The sequence below is a fragment of the Cyprinodon tularosa genome, unplaced genomic scaffold (assembly GCF_016077235.1).
Source record: "Cyprinodon tularosa strain WSP-4 unplaced genomic scaffold, ASM1607723v1 ctg641, whole genome shotgun sequence".
Taxonomy (NCBI): domain Eukaryota; kingdom Metazoa; phylum Chordata; class Actinopteri; order Cyprinodontiformes; family Cyprinodontidae; genus Cyprinodon; species Cyprinodon tularosa.
The window spans coordinates 390,870-411,816 of NW_024039387.1; the positions used below are offsets into that span (position 1 = coordinate 390,870).

At 38.3% G+C, this 20,947-nt stretch overlaps 1 protein-coding gene and 1 long non-coding RNA gene across 3 annotated transcripts; one reads left to right on the top strand and one right to left on the bottom strand.

Moving 5' to 3' along the window:
- Positions 1-943: 943 nt before the first annotated feature.
- Positions 944-7,765, bottom strand: LOC119798930. Its single transcript, XR_005282785.1, has 3 exons — positions 7,385-7,765; positions 7,189-7,303; positions 944-1,485 (listed from the first exon to the last, which is right to left on the bottom strand). It is a non-coding gene; the product is annotated as an uncharacterized LOC119798930 (long non-coding RNA).
- Positions 7,766-10,805: 3,040 nt separating this feature from the next.
- On the top strand, positions 10,806-19,521 carry LOC119798928 (programmed cell death 1 ligand 1-like). Of its 2 annotated transcripts, XM_038308596.1 has the most exons (5): positions 10,806-11,046; positions 17,215-17,577; positions 17,675-17,740; positions 18,766-19,101; positions 19,272-19,521. In XM_038308596.1, the coding sequence occupies exons 1-5, from the start codon at positions 10,980-10,982 to the stop codon at positions 19,355-19,357; spliced, it is 918 nt and encodes a 305-aa protein (XP_038164524.1). In that variant the 5' UTR covers positions 10,806-10,979; the 3' UTR covers positions 19,358-19,521. The 2 variants fall into 2 exon arrangements, with proteins under 2 accessions (XP_038164524.1, XP_038164525.1); XM_038308597.1 differs by lacking the exon at positions 17,675-17,740.
- The last annotated feature ends 1,426 nt before the right edge of the window (positions 19,522-20,947 follow it).

Sequence of the window (20,947 nt, forward strand, 5' to 3'; positions counted from 1 at the left end):
ATCAATGTCATCCAAGGCCCTGAGAAGAATCTGTCTCTCCTGATCTGACACATACTGTAGAAATCCATCCTTGCAGCTGCTAACTGCAGACCCATACAGCACCTCCTCCAGGAATGGGGCTGCTAGCTGCACTGGGAAGTACCCAGCACGTTTCCATCCCAAAACAAGCACCCTAGCAACAGCCTTCCATTCTTCAATTTGAAAATCGTGCCTGATAAAAGGCACTTTGGCATCACGGCCCATTGTGTATCTCCCATAGAACTCTGTCCAGAATTCTGTGATGCAATCACGGAGCAATCCTATCCCTTCTCCCTCTTCAAGCTGACCATTAGGCAATCGCATCTTAATGTAGATCTCTGACTCTAAAACATGAGGATCTTTAAATGCCTTGATAAGATCAGCAAGACAGTGTCCTCTACGTATGATTAACGTGACACTGGGCACATGGTCACTGTCTGACTCAGGGAAAGAGTCTGCAACAGGAGGCTGCAACATCCAAGAGTCTTGGGGAGGAGATTCAGTAGTGGTCAGGTCAAAAACTGAGGAATACACAGAATTACATGGCAAGGATTCACTGGCTGTTGAAGAGATAGTGTGCAGTAGGCCTATTCCTGCAACTGTGGGTTCCACCCCTGTAACTAATGGTTGGCTTAGAGGCGGTTTAGGATCACTGACAGGCTGTGCCAATGGAGATGAATCAGCAGGGGTCATATTATCTACAACAAGAGACACTGTAACAGGGGAAGCTTCATTTCCTGCTAATGTGTACTGGCCAGTCCAAACCACTGTGTCGTCCATGTTATTGTCTGTGGGAATCTCCATGTTGACAACATAGTCGTCATCTGGTTCTGGTAAGTACTGCCTGACTTCAAAAGAACTTTCAGCAACATCTGCAACTGAAGTTGAGCTCTGCAGGGTTTTGGGATGGATATCTTCCTCTATCTGTACATCCCTTAACTTGGTGCAGAGATACAGTCGTAGTATTCGAACACGACTGAGGTTGTACAGTTGCTCAATAGTGCTTGATATCTCCACTTCAATCTGTGACGACTGAATTTCAGAATGGTAACATGAGAGCTTTTTGTTCTTTGATGCCCCATCTGGAAAAAAAATATTTTCTGCCATGACCCTTACTTCCTCCACTGTTAGGTTTTTATCAATGGTCAAATGTCTAGTTCCTCCACCTTTAATGGCCTTCACCTGCTTGTACTGCTGTTGCTTAGAATCAAAATCCATCCATCCTAATTCAATCCGCCTCTCTCTTTTTTCTGCATTCTTATTCCCAATCCAAGTTGAATTTTTTGAAGGCTTCACACCTGGTGCTGATAGTCTTCGGCGCAGTCGAGTCAGTATATGGTCTCTTCTTGAATTACTGGCTGTGCTGGATCGCCTACAAAAGGCCACCACAGCTATTCGGTCCCCTGATTTAGGAATGTACTCTGCCAAGTCACCATCACTCATTAGTGGTATCACAGATGGATCAATCTGTGAGAAAGAACAGAACATGGAAGAATAATGTTAGCATTGAATATTAACTAATAAATCATAGCTTCAGATGCTACTTCAACATTTTGGTTATCAGCACAGCTGACCGGACAAAACAACCAGTCCTGTTGTCAGGATATAGCCTACAACTCCAAATCAGGAAAAAATTGGGACGTTGTGAAATGCGAATAAAAACAAAATGTAATATTCTGCAAATATAAGGTCATCTTTAGCTGCAAAATGGGCACAGACATGTTGAAAATGACAAATTTGACTATTTCATGGAAAATATATGTTAATTGTGAATTTGATACCAGCAACACGTTTCCAAAAAAGTTGGGATGGGGGCAATCAAATGCTGAAAAATTTGTGTAATGATAAAGAAAACATAAGGAGGAATATTTCACAACTAATTAGGGTTAGGGTATAGTTTCATGCTCACTTTGCATTCTTGGAAATTTAAAGGGATAGTTCGGTATTTTTGACATGAATCTGTATGGCATCCCCATCACCAGTGTCATGCAATCACACTGACTTACCCCTGGCAGCGTCCTGTGAGCAGAGTTATCGTCCAGTTTTGGTCAAGCCAAAAGTAGTCCGGCAGGTTTGCTAGAGCCAGCGAAATAAAACGTTTCTCTTCCCAAAACATTATGTGTTCAAAAGAGTGATATTTTTGCATCCCAAAAACGTTGTAGTGGAAAAAGTCACACGTCGTTATCACTTGGTCCTATTTTCTCTCATTCAGACAGCTAGGGCCTACTAACCTGACAACAGCCAGATGCATGTCTCCCTCCGCCCAGCTAGGAGCTAGGCGGAGGGAGACATGCATCTGGCTGTTGTTGAGCTCGCTGTCTGAATGACGGCGCACACTGATACGAACAGAGAAAAAATAGGACCAATTGATAACGACGTGTGACTTTTTCCACTACAATGTTTTTGGGATGCAAAAATATCACTCTTTTGAACACATAATGTTTTGGGAAGAGAAACGTTTTATTTCGCTGGGTCTAGCAAACCTGCCGGACTACTTTCGGCTTGACCAAAACTGGACGAGAACTCTGCTCACAGGACGCTGCCAGGGATAAGTCAGTGTGATTGCATGACACTGGTGATGGGGATGCCATAAAGATTCATGTCAAAAATACCGAACTATCCCTTTAATATGTTTAGACCGGCCAGTGATGATTCAAACAAAAAAAAAACAAAAAAAAAAGTTGTTGGACAGACGTTTAAAAATTGACTTCAAACATTTAATCTCATGAATTTGGGCTTTCACTGCCATCTGCTGTCATATGAGAGTAACTACAACTTGCCGACCATAAGCTTTTTCATATTTCTTGTCATTTTAAACATGAAACTACACACACACACACACACACACACACACACACACATATATATATAATGTCACATTTACTTGATGGAACGGAGTACTTTATCTGCCAATAAGTCGCCTCTGCCGGCAGCAGCCACCATCGGCCTCTCCGATGGCAAGCTCTGCCGGCAGCAGCCGCAGTGGCGGATCTAGACCAAATGCACCAGGGAGCCAGGAGGGGGCCAGCGTGTTTTCATGGGGGCACAGAAAAGCATGAAATAAAAAACAGGGCAAGGGATTTAAATATATTAAGAGAGCTGCATGAAGTGAAATTTCTTTTCAATTAGGTTCAATAAAAATTGTATTTCTTATGAGGTCAATATACATTCATAATTTAGGAATTTTATTTACTTAAGTTAAAATTACCATTTTCTATTAAATCTGATTTAGTACCTTTTTTTATTTGTTTGGAAAAAAAACATTTAGCAGATGAAAAATGGGATCCTATCTCAATACGACTGAAGCTATCACCTTACTGTTTTTAAATAATTAGTAAAGGAAAAAAATGAAATAGATCCAAAGGACCCATTAGTAACCAAGTCTGTTCCAGCGCATATCATCATTAGAATTTCTTATAAGCATTATTTCTTCAGTACAGGGGCCAGGACATGATTTACAGGGGCACTGGCTCCCATTGGCCCCTGTCTAGAACCGCCCATGAGCAGCCACAATCAGCCTCTCCGATGGCAGCATCTGCCGGCAGCGGGCACCACCGTTGGCAGCATATTGGCAGCGACCACCATGATGACAGTCCGGCTGTCCTGCCAGTAGGCTTCCCGAGCGACTCCCAGGTTTACTGACACCGTTTTGGTGGCTGCAGCAGCCGGTTTTTGTTAAATAACTTAATAATACCTTATTAATTAATGCATTTATTTATTTATTATTTTTTGTTCTTGCCTCTTTTTGGCAAATAACTTATTTATAGTACCTCTAAGTAGAAGGTTTTTCTTTTAAATAAGTGATGTTATTGTAATGTATCCTGCATTAAGCTCCCAGTGTGTGTGTGTGTGTATATATATATATATATATATATATATATATATATATATATATATATATATATATATATATATATATATATATATATATATCAAAATATTTCAGCACATGAATTTCTCAGTACTTGATAGTTTTAGAACATAACATAAAAGGATATGGCATTTGACATTTTAAAAGTTTTAAGCCCCTGTTGTGCGAAAACGTGCTTTTCTCTGGATTAAAGGAATAGTACACCCAAAACATGATTAGCCTTCATTTTCTACTCACCCCCATGCTGAACAAGTACTTTTTTGATATCTCAAATGCATCTGGAGATCTGGGAGGCTTCTTGCTGTCTGCTGACATTCAAATAATGAAGGTCTATGGCGCCCGAGGTAGAAAGGTCCATAAAAGTCCACAAAAAACGTTTCAATATTCCTCCACACTGCTCGTCCAATGTATTCCAAGTTTCCTGAGTGGGTAGCATCCAGAATTTACTCGAAACGAAGTCATTTAGAATGTTTTTAGAGCATAAACAGTAGTGTATAGGATTTCCTGAAAGCGCGCACATGCGCGATCACGACGCTACGGAAGCCGGCAGACCAAACCAGCGCATTCAGCTCGGCAAAGAACTCATGCTCTTCCTCAACACTGAAGTCCTCAGATATTTTTCTTTCGTTGTTTCTTTCTTTGCACAGGTAAACGGCACATTTCTTCTTCTACGATTGCATTATTGGAAGAGCAGACGCTGAATGCGCACTTTCATCTGGTTTGGTCTGCCGGCTTCCGTAGCGTCGTGAACGCGCTTTCAGGAAATCCTATACACTACTGTTTATGCTCTAAAAACATTCTAAATGACTTCGTTTCGAGTAAATTCTGGATGCTACCCACTCAGGACACTTGGAATACATTGGACGAGCAGTATGGAGGAATATTGAAACGTTTTTTGTGGACTTTTATGGACCTTTCTGCCTCGGGTGCCATGGACCTCCATTATTTGAATGTCAGCAGACAGCAAGAAGCCTCCCAGATCTCCAGATGCATTTGAGATATCAAATAAGTACTCCAGAGTGTTGTTCAGCATGGGGGTGAGTAGAAAATGAAGGCTAATCATGTTTTGGGTGTACTATTCCTTTAAACGGTCCTGACATGCAGATACACACAGTTGCATTATAATATAGGCCTAATTAAATTATAATATAGGCCTAATTAAAGATTCGAAAGCTTAACGTTTGTCACATAACAGCAGTTACGTGATAGACATGTTTTTATACTCGGTCTGATGACTTTGTGTAGCCCTGACATTGGAGACTACACTACAATAAATATGATTTACTGGAGGGTTTTCAATAAAGATATGATAACTTTTGCAACGATCCTCGTGACTCTGCATTGTGTTTTTTTTATCTGATCTGGCCGTATATAGCACGAGTTTCCCATGTTTCTATGTGTTTTTGCAGTTTTCAATCGGTTTTCACCTGTCAAAAATTGATTGAAGGCACAGTATAGTCACTCAAAGGTTATTTCTACCTAAATATGACTAGATTTCATTCAGAAGCATCTTATTTTAAATAGAACAAGTCCTTTTTAGGCAAAAATCACCTTTCTTCAACCACATTTGGCCTTTAATCAATTTCTAGCAGGGTGTTTTGACCTCAGCCGACTTGCTAGAAACTGATTAAAGCCCAAATACTTTCATTTAAAGGGGATATCTGCCCAAATATGACTTGATTTCATTCAGAACCTCCATAATTTAGAGATCTGAGCTCACAAAATAGCTTGGAACTCTTTACCACACTAAAAAGCCATTTTGACTTGCAAAATGGCTTTTTCTTATATGATTTCATTTCAAGAAATGCTGGGTTTCAAATTACCCAGGAATGGCATGAAATCAAGAAGTTGTTCAATCTCTTAAAAATACTACTTTACTGCCATAGAAATGCCAAGAAAAAAAAGTCAATTCATAAGTGTTGGTGCAAAATAATTGTATTTCTTTTAATCTAAAGAGATTTATATAGACAAATGAATGAACATGAAACATGAAAATTTGAAAAACAAAGATATAACTATTTACATATCAGAGGGACAATAGCAACACATGCTACTGGCAGGCCTTTAAATGAGAGTATTTGGGCTTTAATCAGTTTCTAGTAAGTCGGCTGAGGTCAAAACGCCCTGCTAGAAATTGATTAAAGGCCAAATGTGTTTGAAGAAAAGTGATTTTTGCCTAAAAAGGACTTGTTCTATTTAAAATAAGATGCTTCTGAATGAAATCAAGTCATATTTGGGCAGATATCCCCTTTGAGTGACAGTATTTGGGCTTTAATACATTTTTTGCAAGTCAAAATGGCTATTTTGTGTTGTAATGGTCCTTTAAAAGAGTTCCAAGCTGTTTTGTGAGCTCAGATCTTTAAATCATGCATCTCCTGAAGGAAATCTAGTCATATTTAGGTAGAAATAACCTTTGAGTGACTATACTGTGCCTTCAATCAATTTTTGACAGGTGAAAACCGATTGAAAACTGCAAAAACACATAGAAACATGGGAAACTCGTGCTATATACGGCCAGATCAGATAAAAAAACATAATGCAGAGTCACGAGGATCGTTGCAAAAGTTATCATATCTTTATTGAAAACCCTCCAGTAAATCATATTTATTGTAGTGTAGTCTCCAATGTCAGGGCTACACAAAGTCATCAGACCGAGTATAGAAACATGTCTATCACGTAACTGCCGTTATGTGACAAACGTTAAGCTTTCGAATCTTTAATTAGGCCTATATTATAATTTAATTAGGCCTATATTATAATGCAACTGTGTGTATCTGCATGTCAGGACCGTTTAATCCAGAGAAAAGGAGGTTTACGCTATCGCTCAGTGGGCTGCGGTGCGCGCTCCCGCGAGCGTAATCAGATTCTCGCAGACATTCACTTTTTCGCACAACACCCCCCCTGAACATGAGAAAATCCTCGTTATTCGATGCTGTAGCGCACATATTCCCTAGTTACTGGGGGGAAATATGGAGTACCAATAGGGCAGCTGGTGGCTTCAAAGCAACTCGTTCTAACAGCTGGCGATTAGCACTCCAATGTATAATATAGCTCAGTGCATCCCCCTCTCTGCATGGCTTTGGATGAGGTTCATGCACTAAAATAGGCTATCATAGGCTACTGTAATGGCATAAACATGTTGCATTGATCTACGTTAACACTGCAAACGACATGACATCAACAAAACACATTAGCAGGGTTAGCCTATTTCTAACCCAGTCAGTCAGACCACCTGTTACTCGAATACAAATAACATTAATGAAGTTAAACATATTCTTGCAGCCCACATCACAGCCTACCTTTTCGTTTTCGAGTTTCTGAATAAACTCTTCGCTGACACCTCTATCTTTCAAGAAGTCCCTCAGGCTATCAGCAGTCGGCTCCATAGCTGGCGGGACACCACAGGTGACCCTGCTACAAAGAGTAAAAGTTCGCTATCGTCATCACCTACCGATGAAAACTAAAAAGGCTTTAATTAACCACGGTATCACTTACCAATGTTGAACTGTAATGTTGCAGACAATAGCCGAATCTCAACAGCTTGAGTAACAGAAGTTGCGACAGGCAGCAGCAGTGAGAGCAGCGGTGAGAGCATGTCGGAAATGACTAAATGTGAGCGAGATTTAGGACTCAATTAAAAGAAAATGTGCTCACGTTTTATTAATTCGAGTGCTCAATTAAATGAAAACGTGTTCACGTTTTATCAATTCGAGGGCTCAATTAAAATAAAACGTGCTCACGTTTTATTAATTCGAGGACTCAATTAAAATAAAACGTGCTCACGTTTTATTAATTCGAGGGCTCAATTAAAGGAAACGTGCTCACAAATTATCACTACCTGAAAATAAATATCACTTAAAGTGAGCTCTCCCGGGCTCCGTACTGTATCAAGCCTCTCTGTTATGTTTAACTTTTAAATGTCTGGTAACTTTCTCTTATTTTCCAGTTAAACATGAATTCTGCTAAACTTTTCCCAGTAGTAGGATGTTCCACACTGTTATATATGGAAACATATTTTTTCACTTCTGGCTTTTAATCAAGTCCTTCTGCATGAATAATCCTGCTTCATTTCATCAGCAATGCGTTCTGATTTTCACATGTTTAATGACACTCATTGAACATAAACCTCTGAACAACTCTGACTAGACTGGTCCATTATCAGATTTACATGGAACTGGTAGAATAGATCATATTAATCACCTTATATCTAAATGTGATGTTATCACCTCATACAACTGTAACTATATTAAAATAAACAATATTAATATTACAAAGTGACTTATTTTTTCTAATTTATTTTATTTTTTTATTATTTTTATTTAAAAAAGTATTAAAAAAAACATAAAGAAAAAATAGAATTAAAAAAAAGACTTATTTTGAAGGCAGTTGTACAGTAAAAAGGAGACATCAGTAATATTTGTCAAGAATGTTATACATGATCACGTTTAAATGTTTAAGTTACAAGCATATTTTTGAAAGATAACATTTGGATACACCTCCTGATGTTGAAATTAAGTTATTTTAGACAGAAAATTATCAATTTACTTCATGTGATATACTCAGATATACTCCCCTGTTTCCAATGCTTGGCATTTGTTCGGTATTTAGAGGATTCTGTTCTTCAATAACTACCAAATATTATTTCTGAGTAAAATGAAGCCATTTTGGGCAGAAATCACATTCCATGTATTTATCACTTTTTGGCCAGGGATAGAGGTATATAAAATAGACAGAAATTACATTTCATGCGTCAGAAAATAGGTCATGATAATTTTTTAGACAGTTGAAATACCCAGATATTCGATGCTGGGCTTTTCTATGGTGCGGGTTACATTATTTAACAAGATCTATGAAATTCAACCCCGTTTAACAAAATAAAGGTATTGTAGTCAAAACTCACATGTCATCATCAGAATCGTTGCTCTGGGAGGCTGGAAAGGCAGTGATGAGATAAAATAATCTAATTCTCATCACTTAAGAGGAAAATAGAAAATGAAAAGATTCAGGAACTAGAAGAAATAAAGTGTTAGGAGCATCCCTGGGAGAAGAAGAAGGGATAAGTAAAATCTATAGAGTAAAAGTAGAATTAAATAATATTCTTGACAAAAAAAAAAACAACAAGACAAAGTAAATTCTTAAAAGAAAGACTTTGCATTGAAAACTTTAATCTCAGCAGTAAATCAGGAGGCTTTTTAGTTAACCAGCTTAAAAAAAAAAAAAAAAACATAGACATAACAGGGAAAACTGTATATGATCCGGATAATATAAAGAGCTGTTTCAAAGACTTTTATAAAGCTATATATTTATCAGCAATAAATCCTTCAGAGAGTGACATTGATCAATTTTTAGACAAAGAAAAACTTAAAAGGTGAAGGCCTCTTAATTAACCACTAACAACATTTGAATCCCAGCAAGCTCTCAAAGACATTCCCAATGAAAAGGTTCCAGGTTCTGATGGATTTCCTGTAGAATTATATAAAGAATTCCAGAATATCCTGGAACCAACATTCCACAGAATGCTGCAGGAAAATGATGACCTTTCTGTTCCTCTCGTCTCATACAGAAGACAGAAGTAACTTTATAATTTCTGTTTTACATTTTTGCTGTTTTGTTTTATTTTCTCTCACTTCATGCTTTCTTTTCTTTCTATGTCTCTCTGTCTCTCTCTCTCCCCTTAGTTCCTATTTTCTCTTACTTTCTAACATCCCTTTCCGTCTCTGCCTCTGTTGTATAATATTCAATAGAGTTTCATATGCAAGTATAAATGGAACCTTATATCAACAACCATACTGGTCTGCTTGTGAAAGCAAAGCTGTTGGGCTATCGTCTGGCTCTGGGACATATATTCCCAGAGCTATATTGGCAAAATATGACACATAAAAATAGAACTATACTGAATGTAAATCTGCTCAAGTGTTGGAGTTAATAGTTAGTGAAAAATATAACAACCATGCAGTGTAACTTTTACTCTATATGGAGTTGATTACCCAGCTTTTTCTAAGAGGTCTTACTGATTTTGAAAGTAAAATGATTAAAATTAACTCTTAAATATTAACACTGACTATAGAGTAAATGTAAAGCTAATTTGGAGTGGGACCAAATGTTCTTTGAATCATAGTTAAATGTAACTCTGTAGGTGTTAAACTAAAACCTTTGTTTTTATTGTGTTCCTACAGAAGTTTCCTGTCTGCACCAGGTTTCCAAAATGAAACCAAATAATGCTTTTAAAAGTAACACCATCCTGGCTGGAAATGCAGGGTCTGTGCCAAAGTTTCTCTGACACAAATAAACCTTTAGCCTGAATAGTTAGAAAAACAAACATGAGCTGACTTTGCTTAGATTTGATGCTTTTCCCCCCCAGATCTTTAGATGGAGGGTCTGTGGTACTCCGATCTTTTCATTATTAATAGGACATTTATTTATTTTTTTGCTCTGAATATTTCATTTTCTACTAATGAAATAAATCAATGTATTGATGTTGACGGGTTTTATGCATTCACTTACTTATTAGTGGCTCACACTCAACTGCTGACTGGTCCATCACATTCTCACACAGACTCCACATAGAGGGCCATTACCGCAAACATAAATGAAGTCAGACTTTTGGAGGAAGCTTGAGTACCCAGAGAGAACACACACACATAGAGGGAGAGCATACTGACTTTTAAATCTTTTATTGGAATCAGATCCAATAATTGTGCTGAAAATTGATCCAATGTGAAACTCTAGAAAAGTTTACGAAGGATTAAAGTTAAATAAAAGTAAAAAAAATAAATAGATATTTCAGATTAGAACAGCTCTCCTTGTAATAATGTTAGTATTAAAGTACTAAATCCAGGGTCTCTGTATCCCAGGCAGAGGTTTAAACCTGGTTGATGATTGATGACTGGCGGATTTGTGTTCTGCTACAGATCATTAACAGCATTGATCTCCAATCCCTGGTCTGATCACAACCTCTGATAAAAATCCAACATTTGGACTGAAGGACAACAAGACAACGGCTCCACATTGATGTCATTTTTTACTTTGTCTAGTTTATTTTCCTTCAACTCAAAACTAAAAGCTTCAATGTTGTAGTTTAGTCCAGATAATGTCTGGTGTTACATCTTCTTCTCTCTGCTGGCTTCTGCTGTGTGTCAACCTCCTGGTTTCTGCAGGTCAGTTTCTCTACCAGCTTCATGCTTGCTTTGCTTCAGGGTTTACATCACTACAGTTTTCATTTAGTGCTTAAAGTTTTAAGAAAGTAAATAATCCTGGATGTGAGATGAATCTTGATTAATCTAAAAAAGTTAGTTTGTGTGAAATAGCAAAGAAATCATTAGATTCATATTTTATAACGAGAACGATGTTAGATCTAGTGAGGGACACGTGACACATCACATACCGGTACTAACATGCTAATCCTCTTTTTACGTATAGAAGACAAACTACGATCAGTGAGAACACACAGATATGCTAAGCTTATTTTTACATAACTGAAATAATTACATTTATTATGGTTGATTTTGAATTCTTATCTTTAATGCTTATTAGATTGTCCACCTGCTGCTAAAACTAGCAGAATTTGTGGCGTCACTACACTAGTTCTCTGTTGTAAACACCCTGGCAGATGACATTAGCCAATCAGTGATGGAGAAATGTCAGGGAGGCTTTGCTATGAACCAGTAATGATGAATGATTGGTGGACGTGTGTTTTAATAGGTTAACTCTAAAACCACCGATCTAACTCCTAACGAGCCCAAATTATCTCCACCCGCCCAAAGTAATTTTTATCTGAGAAATCAAAATGAAAACTGCCCAATCTGGCAACACTGATGACAAGTGCTAAACCTTTGGAAGAGTGTCCCACAATTGCAGAAGACTCATTAATTGTTAAACAGAAGGATTTTGTACTTTTCATGGTGGAAGTGAACAATTGTATTGCTCAGACGACAACAAGAAAAAAAATCTAAATAATAGTCAAACTACATAAAAGTCCCTTGAAGTGAGAGATTTAAACTGGGAAATGATTGAAAGTATGACGGGAAAACCAGTAGGACCATTAGAAACTGGCAGAGTGATGATAAATTAAAGATAAATTAGAAATAATGAGGAAAAATATGATTATTCTACGTTTAGACCTAAAGCAGCAAAGGCAGCAGGAGCAGCTAGTTTACATGCAATGTCCATGGTTGACGCACATCGAGGAGCAGAGACGACCAGGCATTGGCTGCTGTCAAATGGCAAGTTTTTGCTGTTCTTGCTGCTTGCAGTGTGAACGTAGCATAAGTATTTGTTATTTATTACTTTGAGTTAAATTGAATAGTTCAGAAAATTTGAATTTATTTATTTATTTGTATGCATTTTTATTCTGGGCGTGACTCTTGTTTCCTGTTTCCTTGTTTAACTCCTTATCAATTGGTGGCGGTAATGCACTTTAATTATTTTGCCAACCGCCATAAAAAAGACAAAAAGCAGAAACATGAGCACTTTTCACCCTTGTTTTGTTTCTTTTTGAAGACATCATTATTCAGCTCTACTAGGTAGGAGTGCGTATCTGGTAACACTTGATCTCTGTGACTTTAATATTCCTGTTGGTGCAGAATCCTTTTGTGTTGATGTTAGCATTGTAAGTAAATATTCATATATTCTGGACCCCTCCAAATGTATAACAAAGTTTTTTTTTGTGTACTTTACATTTTTTTTATTTCTGTAAAACTAACACTGTTTAACAGAAAATGGTATTCCATTGAGAAATGACCAATGAAGCCATCCTGTTACTCCTCTTTTTATTCTTGCAAAGATCAGACCAGCTTTTAGAACAAGAAACCAAACAGTTATCCAGCAGATAATAAGATTGGTTTTAATCTAAATAGCAGCATCCAAGACTAAACAAGATGATCATAACAACACCTTGAAAAGTTATAGAAATGTGATGCTATAGATTTATTGAAAAAGATTGTTAAGCTTCTATACAATATGGCTTTTGTGTTTACAAGTTAGAAAAAAAATTAAGTCAAACAATGTCGAAATAGGCTTTGATGTGGAAAAAGTGCAGAGCTGTGAATACAGTCTGGATGCTTTGCAACAGCTGCTGATGTCCTGATTTCATTTCTATGAGGAACAATTTATATGGAACAGAATATTTCATTAAAGTCAGCCTCAGTGTAGAGACTAACGTCCCACAGTGAGCAACAGGGGTCCGAATCACGAAGCAGGTTTAACAAACTCAGATTCAAATCTGCAATTAAATTGATCTAACCTAAGGTCGGGAATTCTAAAGTTGGCAATTTTATATTCATTAAAAGCACTCCTCTCTCTTATTCCATTTGAAAATCACTAAGATGAAAAAAATCACACTCCTACAGTAATCACAATACAAAATCACACTCCTAGGCTGAAGTGTAATAATATATATTCTAAATTATATTTTTGTGGCAGAAAATTAGTTTCAGAAAGTAAAAAAATAAAAAATAAAAAATTATTAGTAAGAATTAAGTTTTAAATATCTATAAACTTTACACATTTTAGGTGGCCGTTTTGACATTTATCAGCTTAACTCAAGTATATTTATGATATCTTAAAAAATATTTATTCATAGTCAAAATAATACAAATGAAGACCAGTAACAATATGATTTAGAAGGAAAAAGGTTTTAGATATCTGGAATACATATTTAGTAATACTAATACATATCAAAACGGCTTGCCATATCCTGTTTTGTCCACGATAACATTACAATTTTTTTTCTTGAATGGTAGTGTGTCAATGTATCTTTTTAAGTGAAATAAAGTCTAAAAACATTATTCTGATAGATATGAGCAGTTCATCATGTCATGGCTTCTCAGTTTGATTCTGTCTCCCATTATACAGTAAATGCTAAGTGGCTGCAGCCGCTTCGGGTGTTATCATCCCAATAAATGGCCATTATTAGTGGTTATCAGTCCCATAGTGTGGCTTATGATTGTGCCAGTAGACTCAGTAGGTTGTTATCACTAAGTGATTCCTTTTCCACCCCACAGCATTTATTAATCTATGTATGTGTAATTTGAAATAATTGAAGCTGTTCTACATGTAAATTAAAAATAAATACATAATTATAAAATGATCTGCATGTTGCTCAAAATAACTAACCAAAGAACAATTAAATCTCATATCCTGTCAACTGAGCTGTATATTCATCTCCTTATAAATATAAAATTCTCTGTGAAAAAAATACCAATAATTCTTTAATAAGATTCTTGTCAAACGGATATGCAATGTTTTTTAAACCTAATGTGTATAATGGATCTAGTGAGATGTTTTTTTTTTATTATGCACAAAACTATGACAAAAGCAATACTTAATCTAGAAATAAAACAATGTGATTGGCTGTAAGGAGAACTTAGACAGAGGATACTCTGTCTCAGAGATTACTGAACAAAACCTGCTACTGACCAGGTTAGCTATGGGGAAAATGTTACTATGGCAACAGAAACAGAGGTTGAGTAAACTCTCTTTGTGAAACAAAAAACTCAGTCTCCCATATTTCAGGTTTAGATACTTATGACTTTTTAGTGAACCTGCTTTGTGAAACGGACTCCAGCTGCCTTAAAGCCGGTCTGATCTCTGGGGAGGAGCTGTCCATGGTGCTGAATAGTGAGTCTGATCCTGATGATCCAAAGAAACTGCATTAGAAAAGTATCCCAATTAAAATTAATATCCTCATAATTTTCTGATAAACTGTATTTTATATTATATAGATTTAAATATGAAAATATGCACAATAATTCTCAGAAATATATAAAGACATAACTAAGGTCAAGCTTTAAGGATTGCAAGTTGTAAAGACTTTGGTTTTGATGATTAAGCCTTGGTCCTGGTTTTGGTCCCATCTTGTTGGACCTTGACAAATTGTATTAAGGCCATTTCAGGACTTTGCAATTTCATAAGAAAATAACATAAAACAATAATAACCCAAATGTAACTCCCTCAGACGCATGTCACATTAGATGTGTATTCTACACATCAGTGATCAGAACACAGCTGGATCCCACCATCTCAGACTAAATATAATGTTATTAGTCATGATGACCGTGAAATCCTATGAATGTTTGCAACACCATGGCTTTTGGTTTTTTGAGGAGAGCTGTTTTTGAACTATTGCTTTAAAGCCGCGGTTCTCAAAGTGTGTGGCGCGACCCACTGGTGGGGAATTGAGACGTGACAGGTGGGGCGCGCCAAGTTCCGGTGTGTGTGTGTGTGTCGTGTGACTATAAATGTAGAACGTGTGAGAGCAAACTGTCCTTATAGCTGTATGTTGCCGCTTTTTAGACCAATCAAACCCACAAAGTAATCCTTACTAGCCTACATACAGTCTAATTAAAAGAACATTAGATATGAGAAAAATTTCACCTGGAACTGAAGTGCCAAAATAATGATTGACGTGACGTCGGCATATTATTTGTAACGGAATAAACTTTCGCGCCCCAGTGTTGCCGACTTTGTCGCTATATTTCAGACCCCTCCAGCGACTCTTTTTCAAAAAAGCGACTAGCGACAAATCTAGCGACTTTTGGAGACTCTTACGTGAAAGCACGTATCGTTCCTTTTCTTGTCCTCCAGCGGCAGGTGCTGCCGTGGGGCGCCTTCTCCCTCCCAACCCCATTCTCCCCCGCTATCGCAGGAGTCCCTCTCAGAGCTGCAGTCAGACACACCACAGCGTCCAGACTGCAAATAAAGCGCACATGCGCCGGGATTGACGGCGCAGGTTGATCATAATTAACTGAATTTGAAATATTTTATCTTAAATAAATAGGACCAGTTTATTGAAATGACGTCTGACTCCACCCTGAGGCTCAGGTTTAATGCTCAGACTCATAGTGAATTCTGGTTAGGAGTGGAGAGGGAGTATCCACTCATCGGGCAGAGAGCTGTGTGCATTCTTCTTCCCTTTGCCACATCATGTCTCTGTGAGATGGGCTTTTCAGCTGTTGCTTCACTGAAAACAAAATACAGATCTCAGCTGAACATTGAGCATGACTTGAGAGTGGCAGTATCAAGCCTGCAACCCCGTTTTGAGAAACTGTGCAATGCAAAACAGGCTCATTGCAGCCACTGATGCAGGGATAAATAGACCTGTCTTGCCAGATGGATTTCACTTCTTTTCTTTTATTAACAGATTGCAGAGTGGAACTTTAATTTTTTCTATCTTTGAGCTTGATACAAATTTTGACACAGCTGCATTTTTATTTTCTTTATTTTTGAGCTTGCTGGCTTTTGATGTAGATAGTTTGTATTTAGATACTACTTGTTCAATAAAATTGGAACATTTTAAGATTGTTGCATATTTCATTACCATTGTGTTGGGGCGATGGGGACAGGTGGGGCTTGAAAATTCCCCCTTGTCCAAAGTGGGGAATGACAGAAAAAGTTTGAGAACCACTGCTTTAAAGGAACAAACATTTGCCTTCATTTTTTTTTTCACTGAGAACACACCTGATGTCTCACCAGTGAACAAGTCCATGGTTGACAAAATTATTTATATTTGCTATTCAAAAGCATTAAGAGTTTGAAGATAAATCAAATAAAAACAACAATGAACCCCAACAATGTAGAGTTAATTGTCTTACTCAGGGACCCAGGGTGGCAGTCTGTGGGAGTGGGGCTTGAACTCAGAAACTCTGGATTCCAAGTGCAATGCCAAACCACTCCCCACATATGTGTAAGCTCAAATATTTCCATATGACTCCTTTAATGACTTATTACATCACTGTAGCTACAAATGGGACTGACTGTTCAGCTTTTTCCATCTCCGTTTGCTGTGATTTTTAGAATCAAAAATGGATTCTATTCCTCCAATAGTTCAATGGACATCTATATATGTTGAGTTTAGTAAAATTCACTCTGTGAGGCAGAAATAAAAATGGGATAAACAAGTTTTTACTTTTCCAGGTGACTTTAAGTCAGATATTATTTATCACTTATATTGCCAATAATTAGTTCTTTAAAGGGTTGTTATGTAAAAATATGAGAAGTAATGCTCGAAGATTTATCACACTTACTGTTTTCTAAAATTAATTTAAAAGAATGGAGAGTTGTGAATGTAAAAACTTTATTATGTTTAGATAATGTGTATTATTAGTATAATAACCAGAAGGCCATTTGGTAGATTAGTTAACCTTTATTCCAATTATTTTTGAATTTTCTGGTGAAGATTTAAAAAAATATATATTTGTAGAAATTCTAAACCTTCGGTCACAGCCTTGGTCTGAGCTTTAGAAGAACTGCTGTCTGGTCTCTCTGATTCTTCTCTGTAGATATTGTCTTTGACCTCTGACCTTTCCCCACTGTTGTTCCTCCTGCAGATCAGATCCACATTCAAGCAGAACCTGGACAGACCGTCATTCTGCCGTGTAGAGCTCCTGACAGCAACAGCCCCGTCACAGCTGTAGAGTGGAGCAGACCTGATCTAGAACCAGAGCATGTTCTACTTTACAATGAGGACTACTCCTATCCAGAAAACCAACATCCATCCTTTAAGAACCGTGTGGACCTCCAGGATAGAAGGATGAAGGATGGAGACGCATCTTTGATTCTTAAGGACGTCCGGACTGAAGACAGTGGGACATACGAGTGCAGCGTGATCCAGAGAGGAGACCAAAAAACCTGGAAGAGGGACGCCTTCAATACGGAGCCCATCAGAACCATTAACCTGAGTGTTGGATCAGGTGAGAGAGGAGTTCTTTCAGACTGGATGAAGTGATTTATTCTGTTGTGTTCTTCACCAACTGTCATCTCAGATCCTCACCTGGTTCTCCTCTGCAGCTGCAGATGAAGGAACGAGGAGAGAAGAAGGAACCAACAATGGAGGAAACCAGAGCGGATCAGTTGGTCAGTCAGCTGCTTTAAAGAAATAGGATAAAAATTAATTCCTAAATCAAACTCTAACTCAGACCAAATGGATCAGCAGTACGGTTATTATAGTGTTTGACTGAACAGAATGTTTGTGGATAAACAAAACATTTATTTTATTTCATCAGTCTTGAACCGAGTTGATGCCTCAGACAGCAGCTAAACAGGCTGATTAGAGATCAGTTTGTGTAACGGTGGAGGACCAATGAGCAGACAGGACACAGACCTCATTTAGACAGAGACTCTGAGTCTATTGATGGAGTGAACCCAAATTTTAATTAGATTAAAACATTTATTTTATCAAAACAAATTAATATTGAGGATCAGTCTGCTGCGTTAGAATTTATTTGACTCTTGAAGCTTGGACTTGGATTCAAACCAACCTCTTAATGCCTTGCTTTAGGGCTGATAGAACTAAGAAGGTTTCATCCTGAAGTCAGTGATCTTCAGTAGAGACCCAGCCTGTTCTTTGTTCTGCTTTAGTATCAGGCCCAGTACATTAGGATCAAATACTGGGTGCAAACTGGGAGATTTCAGGTGTTACCAAGAACCACAGTGAGCTTTCATTCTGGGGATTTGGACCTTTGACTTTTTATAAACGGATTAACTGACCGACTCATTAAATGGCTGATTTGTCTTTGCTGGAACTAACTTTTTATCCCCATTGGTCCTTCAGGCCGTCTAATAGAGGAACTCCTCCAGATGGTCCTGTTATCGTGGTTCTAGGGTTCTCCTCCGGTTCTGATGGCATCCTCTGATTATGACCACATCACTTCTGCCTCTCAGAGCTTTGAAGGCAGAGAGGAAACTGGATCAGCGGGAAGAGTTTTCCTCCCATATCTGAGAGCTGGTTCAGTTCCAGCTTCTCCTTGTTGCGTGTCAACATGCCCTTTGGCAAGGCATTAAAGCTCAAACTAAAGGACTTCTTAAAGGGCCGAGTGCTTCTGGTTCTGCGGTGTTGTCTACGACCCAAAGATGAAGTTCTGCTGTTTCCTCTCCTACAGATCAGAGGAACATCTCAGCCACACCTGGACATCAGAGGGTTCTGACATGCAGAGATCCACAGACGGGGAACATTGTAGCTGTGGAGTGGAAAAGAAAAGATTTGTCAGGTTATGTTCTCCGCTACAGAGACGAGCACTATGATGATGAAAACCAGAATCCATCATATCAGAACCGAGTGCATCTGCAGGACAGATTGATGAGAAATAGAGACGTGTCTTTGGTTCTGGAGAAAGTGAATTTTAGTGACAGAGGAACATATGAGTGTCACTCTCAGGTCGCTGGAAGCATTGAGAGGAAACAGATCTGCAGCATCACCCTGAATGTTTCTGCTAGAGGTGAGTCCATTTGTCTCTGGATCAAAACCTCCAGCTGGTTCCAGATGGTAGATAGAAACATCTGAGATCAGATGCTGTTGAATGGATTGTGTAGAATCAGCTGGTCAGACATCAGTAGAGGATGTCCTTCAGTCATCCGGATCAGACTAACTCCTGGTTCTGTTCTACAGGCGGTTCTGATGGACAGCAGAGGAACGGATACACAGCCGCTATGGTTCTGTTGGGCTCATTGTTGGTCTCTACTGGTCATTTTTAACAAACAGCCTTTCTGCCACAGATCAGCAGCTGATCTCTGGAGTTCAGGAACATCTTGGTGTTTGAATCAACTTCAACAGTTTGGAATGATTCAAGGAGAAAACAGAGAGAAATATCCAGAAAGGACACATTGCTGTTCAGGCATTAAAGCAGCAGGGCTGTGTAAAAAAAAAAAAAAGACTTCATAATTGTGAATAATTTCTCGTTTTAAATCATGAAGACTGATCCATATAAACAGTATTATTCGTATTTTCACTGTCCTTACAGACTCCATTAATCACTATTACTTTATTGTTTTGCTGTTTAATCTTAATATACTACTAATAACATGTTGCATGAATACAGTCATATGAATTAGTGTTGCACCGATGCCATTCTTTGGCCCTGATAATGATACCTGGCTGTGCAGTATTGGCTGATACTGATACCATACCTATACCATCTGTTACAACACACACACACACACACACACACACATACAGTTATTTGTCCAGTACCACAGGGCGCTTGAGTCAAGCTCATAGAGCAAAGCCATGTGTTGGTGAATGAATTGTTTCAAAAAAGTGGTGGCCTAGTGGTTAGAGAATACAGCATGGCATCCCTGGGTTCTGAGTTTGAGCCCCACTCACACAGCCTGCCACTCTGGGTCCCCAGTGTTGGGCACGTTACTTTGAAAAAGTAATTAGTTATAGTTACTAGTTACTTCTCCCAAAAAGTAACTGAGTTACTAACCGAGTTACTCCACAATAAAAGTAACTAGTTACTAGTAAAAGTAACTATTGCGTTACTTTTGCGTTTCTCGCCCCCGTAAACCTCACCACCCAGCCCCCACCTTCTCGCCGTGCGTTTCCAAAGCCAGCTGAATAGAGAGAACGACAAAGACAAGAACCTGCAGAGAGTTTTGCATTTATTGTAACTCAACGTAAATGACATCAGGGGGAACGCCATGTGAAGTTTTTTAACAGGGCATTCAGATCTGGTGAAATTAATAACTGGGGATGTCTAATTCTGAAATCCTGTGTGTTTGGGTTGTTATAGATACTGCAACATCTATCTATCTATCTATCTATCTATCTATCTATCTATCTATCTATCTATCTATCTATCTATCTATCTATCTATCTATCTCATAAAATATGGATCTCCATCTCTGCCACAAAGGCCATCAAATAATGTTTAAAATAAAAAATACAGTAGGTTGAAAAGGCAGAGTATCCATCCATCCATCCATCCATCCATCCATCCATCCATCCATCCATCCATCCATCCATCCATCCATCCATCCATCCATCCATCATCCATCCATCCATCCATCCATCCATCATCCATCCATCCATCCATCCATCCATCCATCCATCCATCCATCCATCCATCATCCATCCATCCATCCATCCATCCATCCATCCATCCATCCATCTTTCTCCCTTTCATTTGATCGTTCACGCTCTCCATAGTTCTCCTGTGGCGCGAGCACAGGGCAACTGTTGCGCGCCTTTAGCGAGCATGCGCGTTTCCTGTCGCTTGCGCGGTGACTCGTGCCGCCTGCGCTGTGCGGAGATGCAGAGGAAACCGTTATGTGATGGGGAAACGC

Excerpts from the sequence above, each read along its gene's own strand:
- LOC119798928 (XM_038308596.1), top strand. The coding sequence starts at position 10,980 with ATGTCTGGTGTTACATCTTCTTCTCTCTGCTGGCTTCTGCTGTGTGTC. Across the intron at positions 17,578-17,674 it reads TAACCTGAGTGTTGGATCAG|CTGCAGATGAAGGAACGAGG; the intron begins GTGAGAGAGGAG and ends TCTCCTCTGCAG. Across the intron at positions 19,102-19,271 it reads CCTGAATGTTTCTGCTAGAG|GCGGTTCTGATGGACAGCAG; the intron begins GTGAGTCCATTT and ends TCTGTTCTACAG.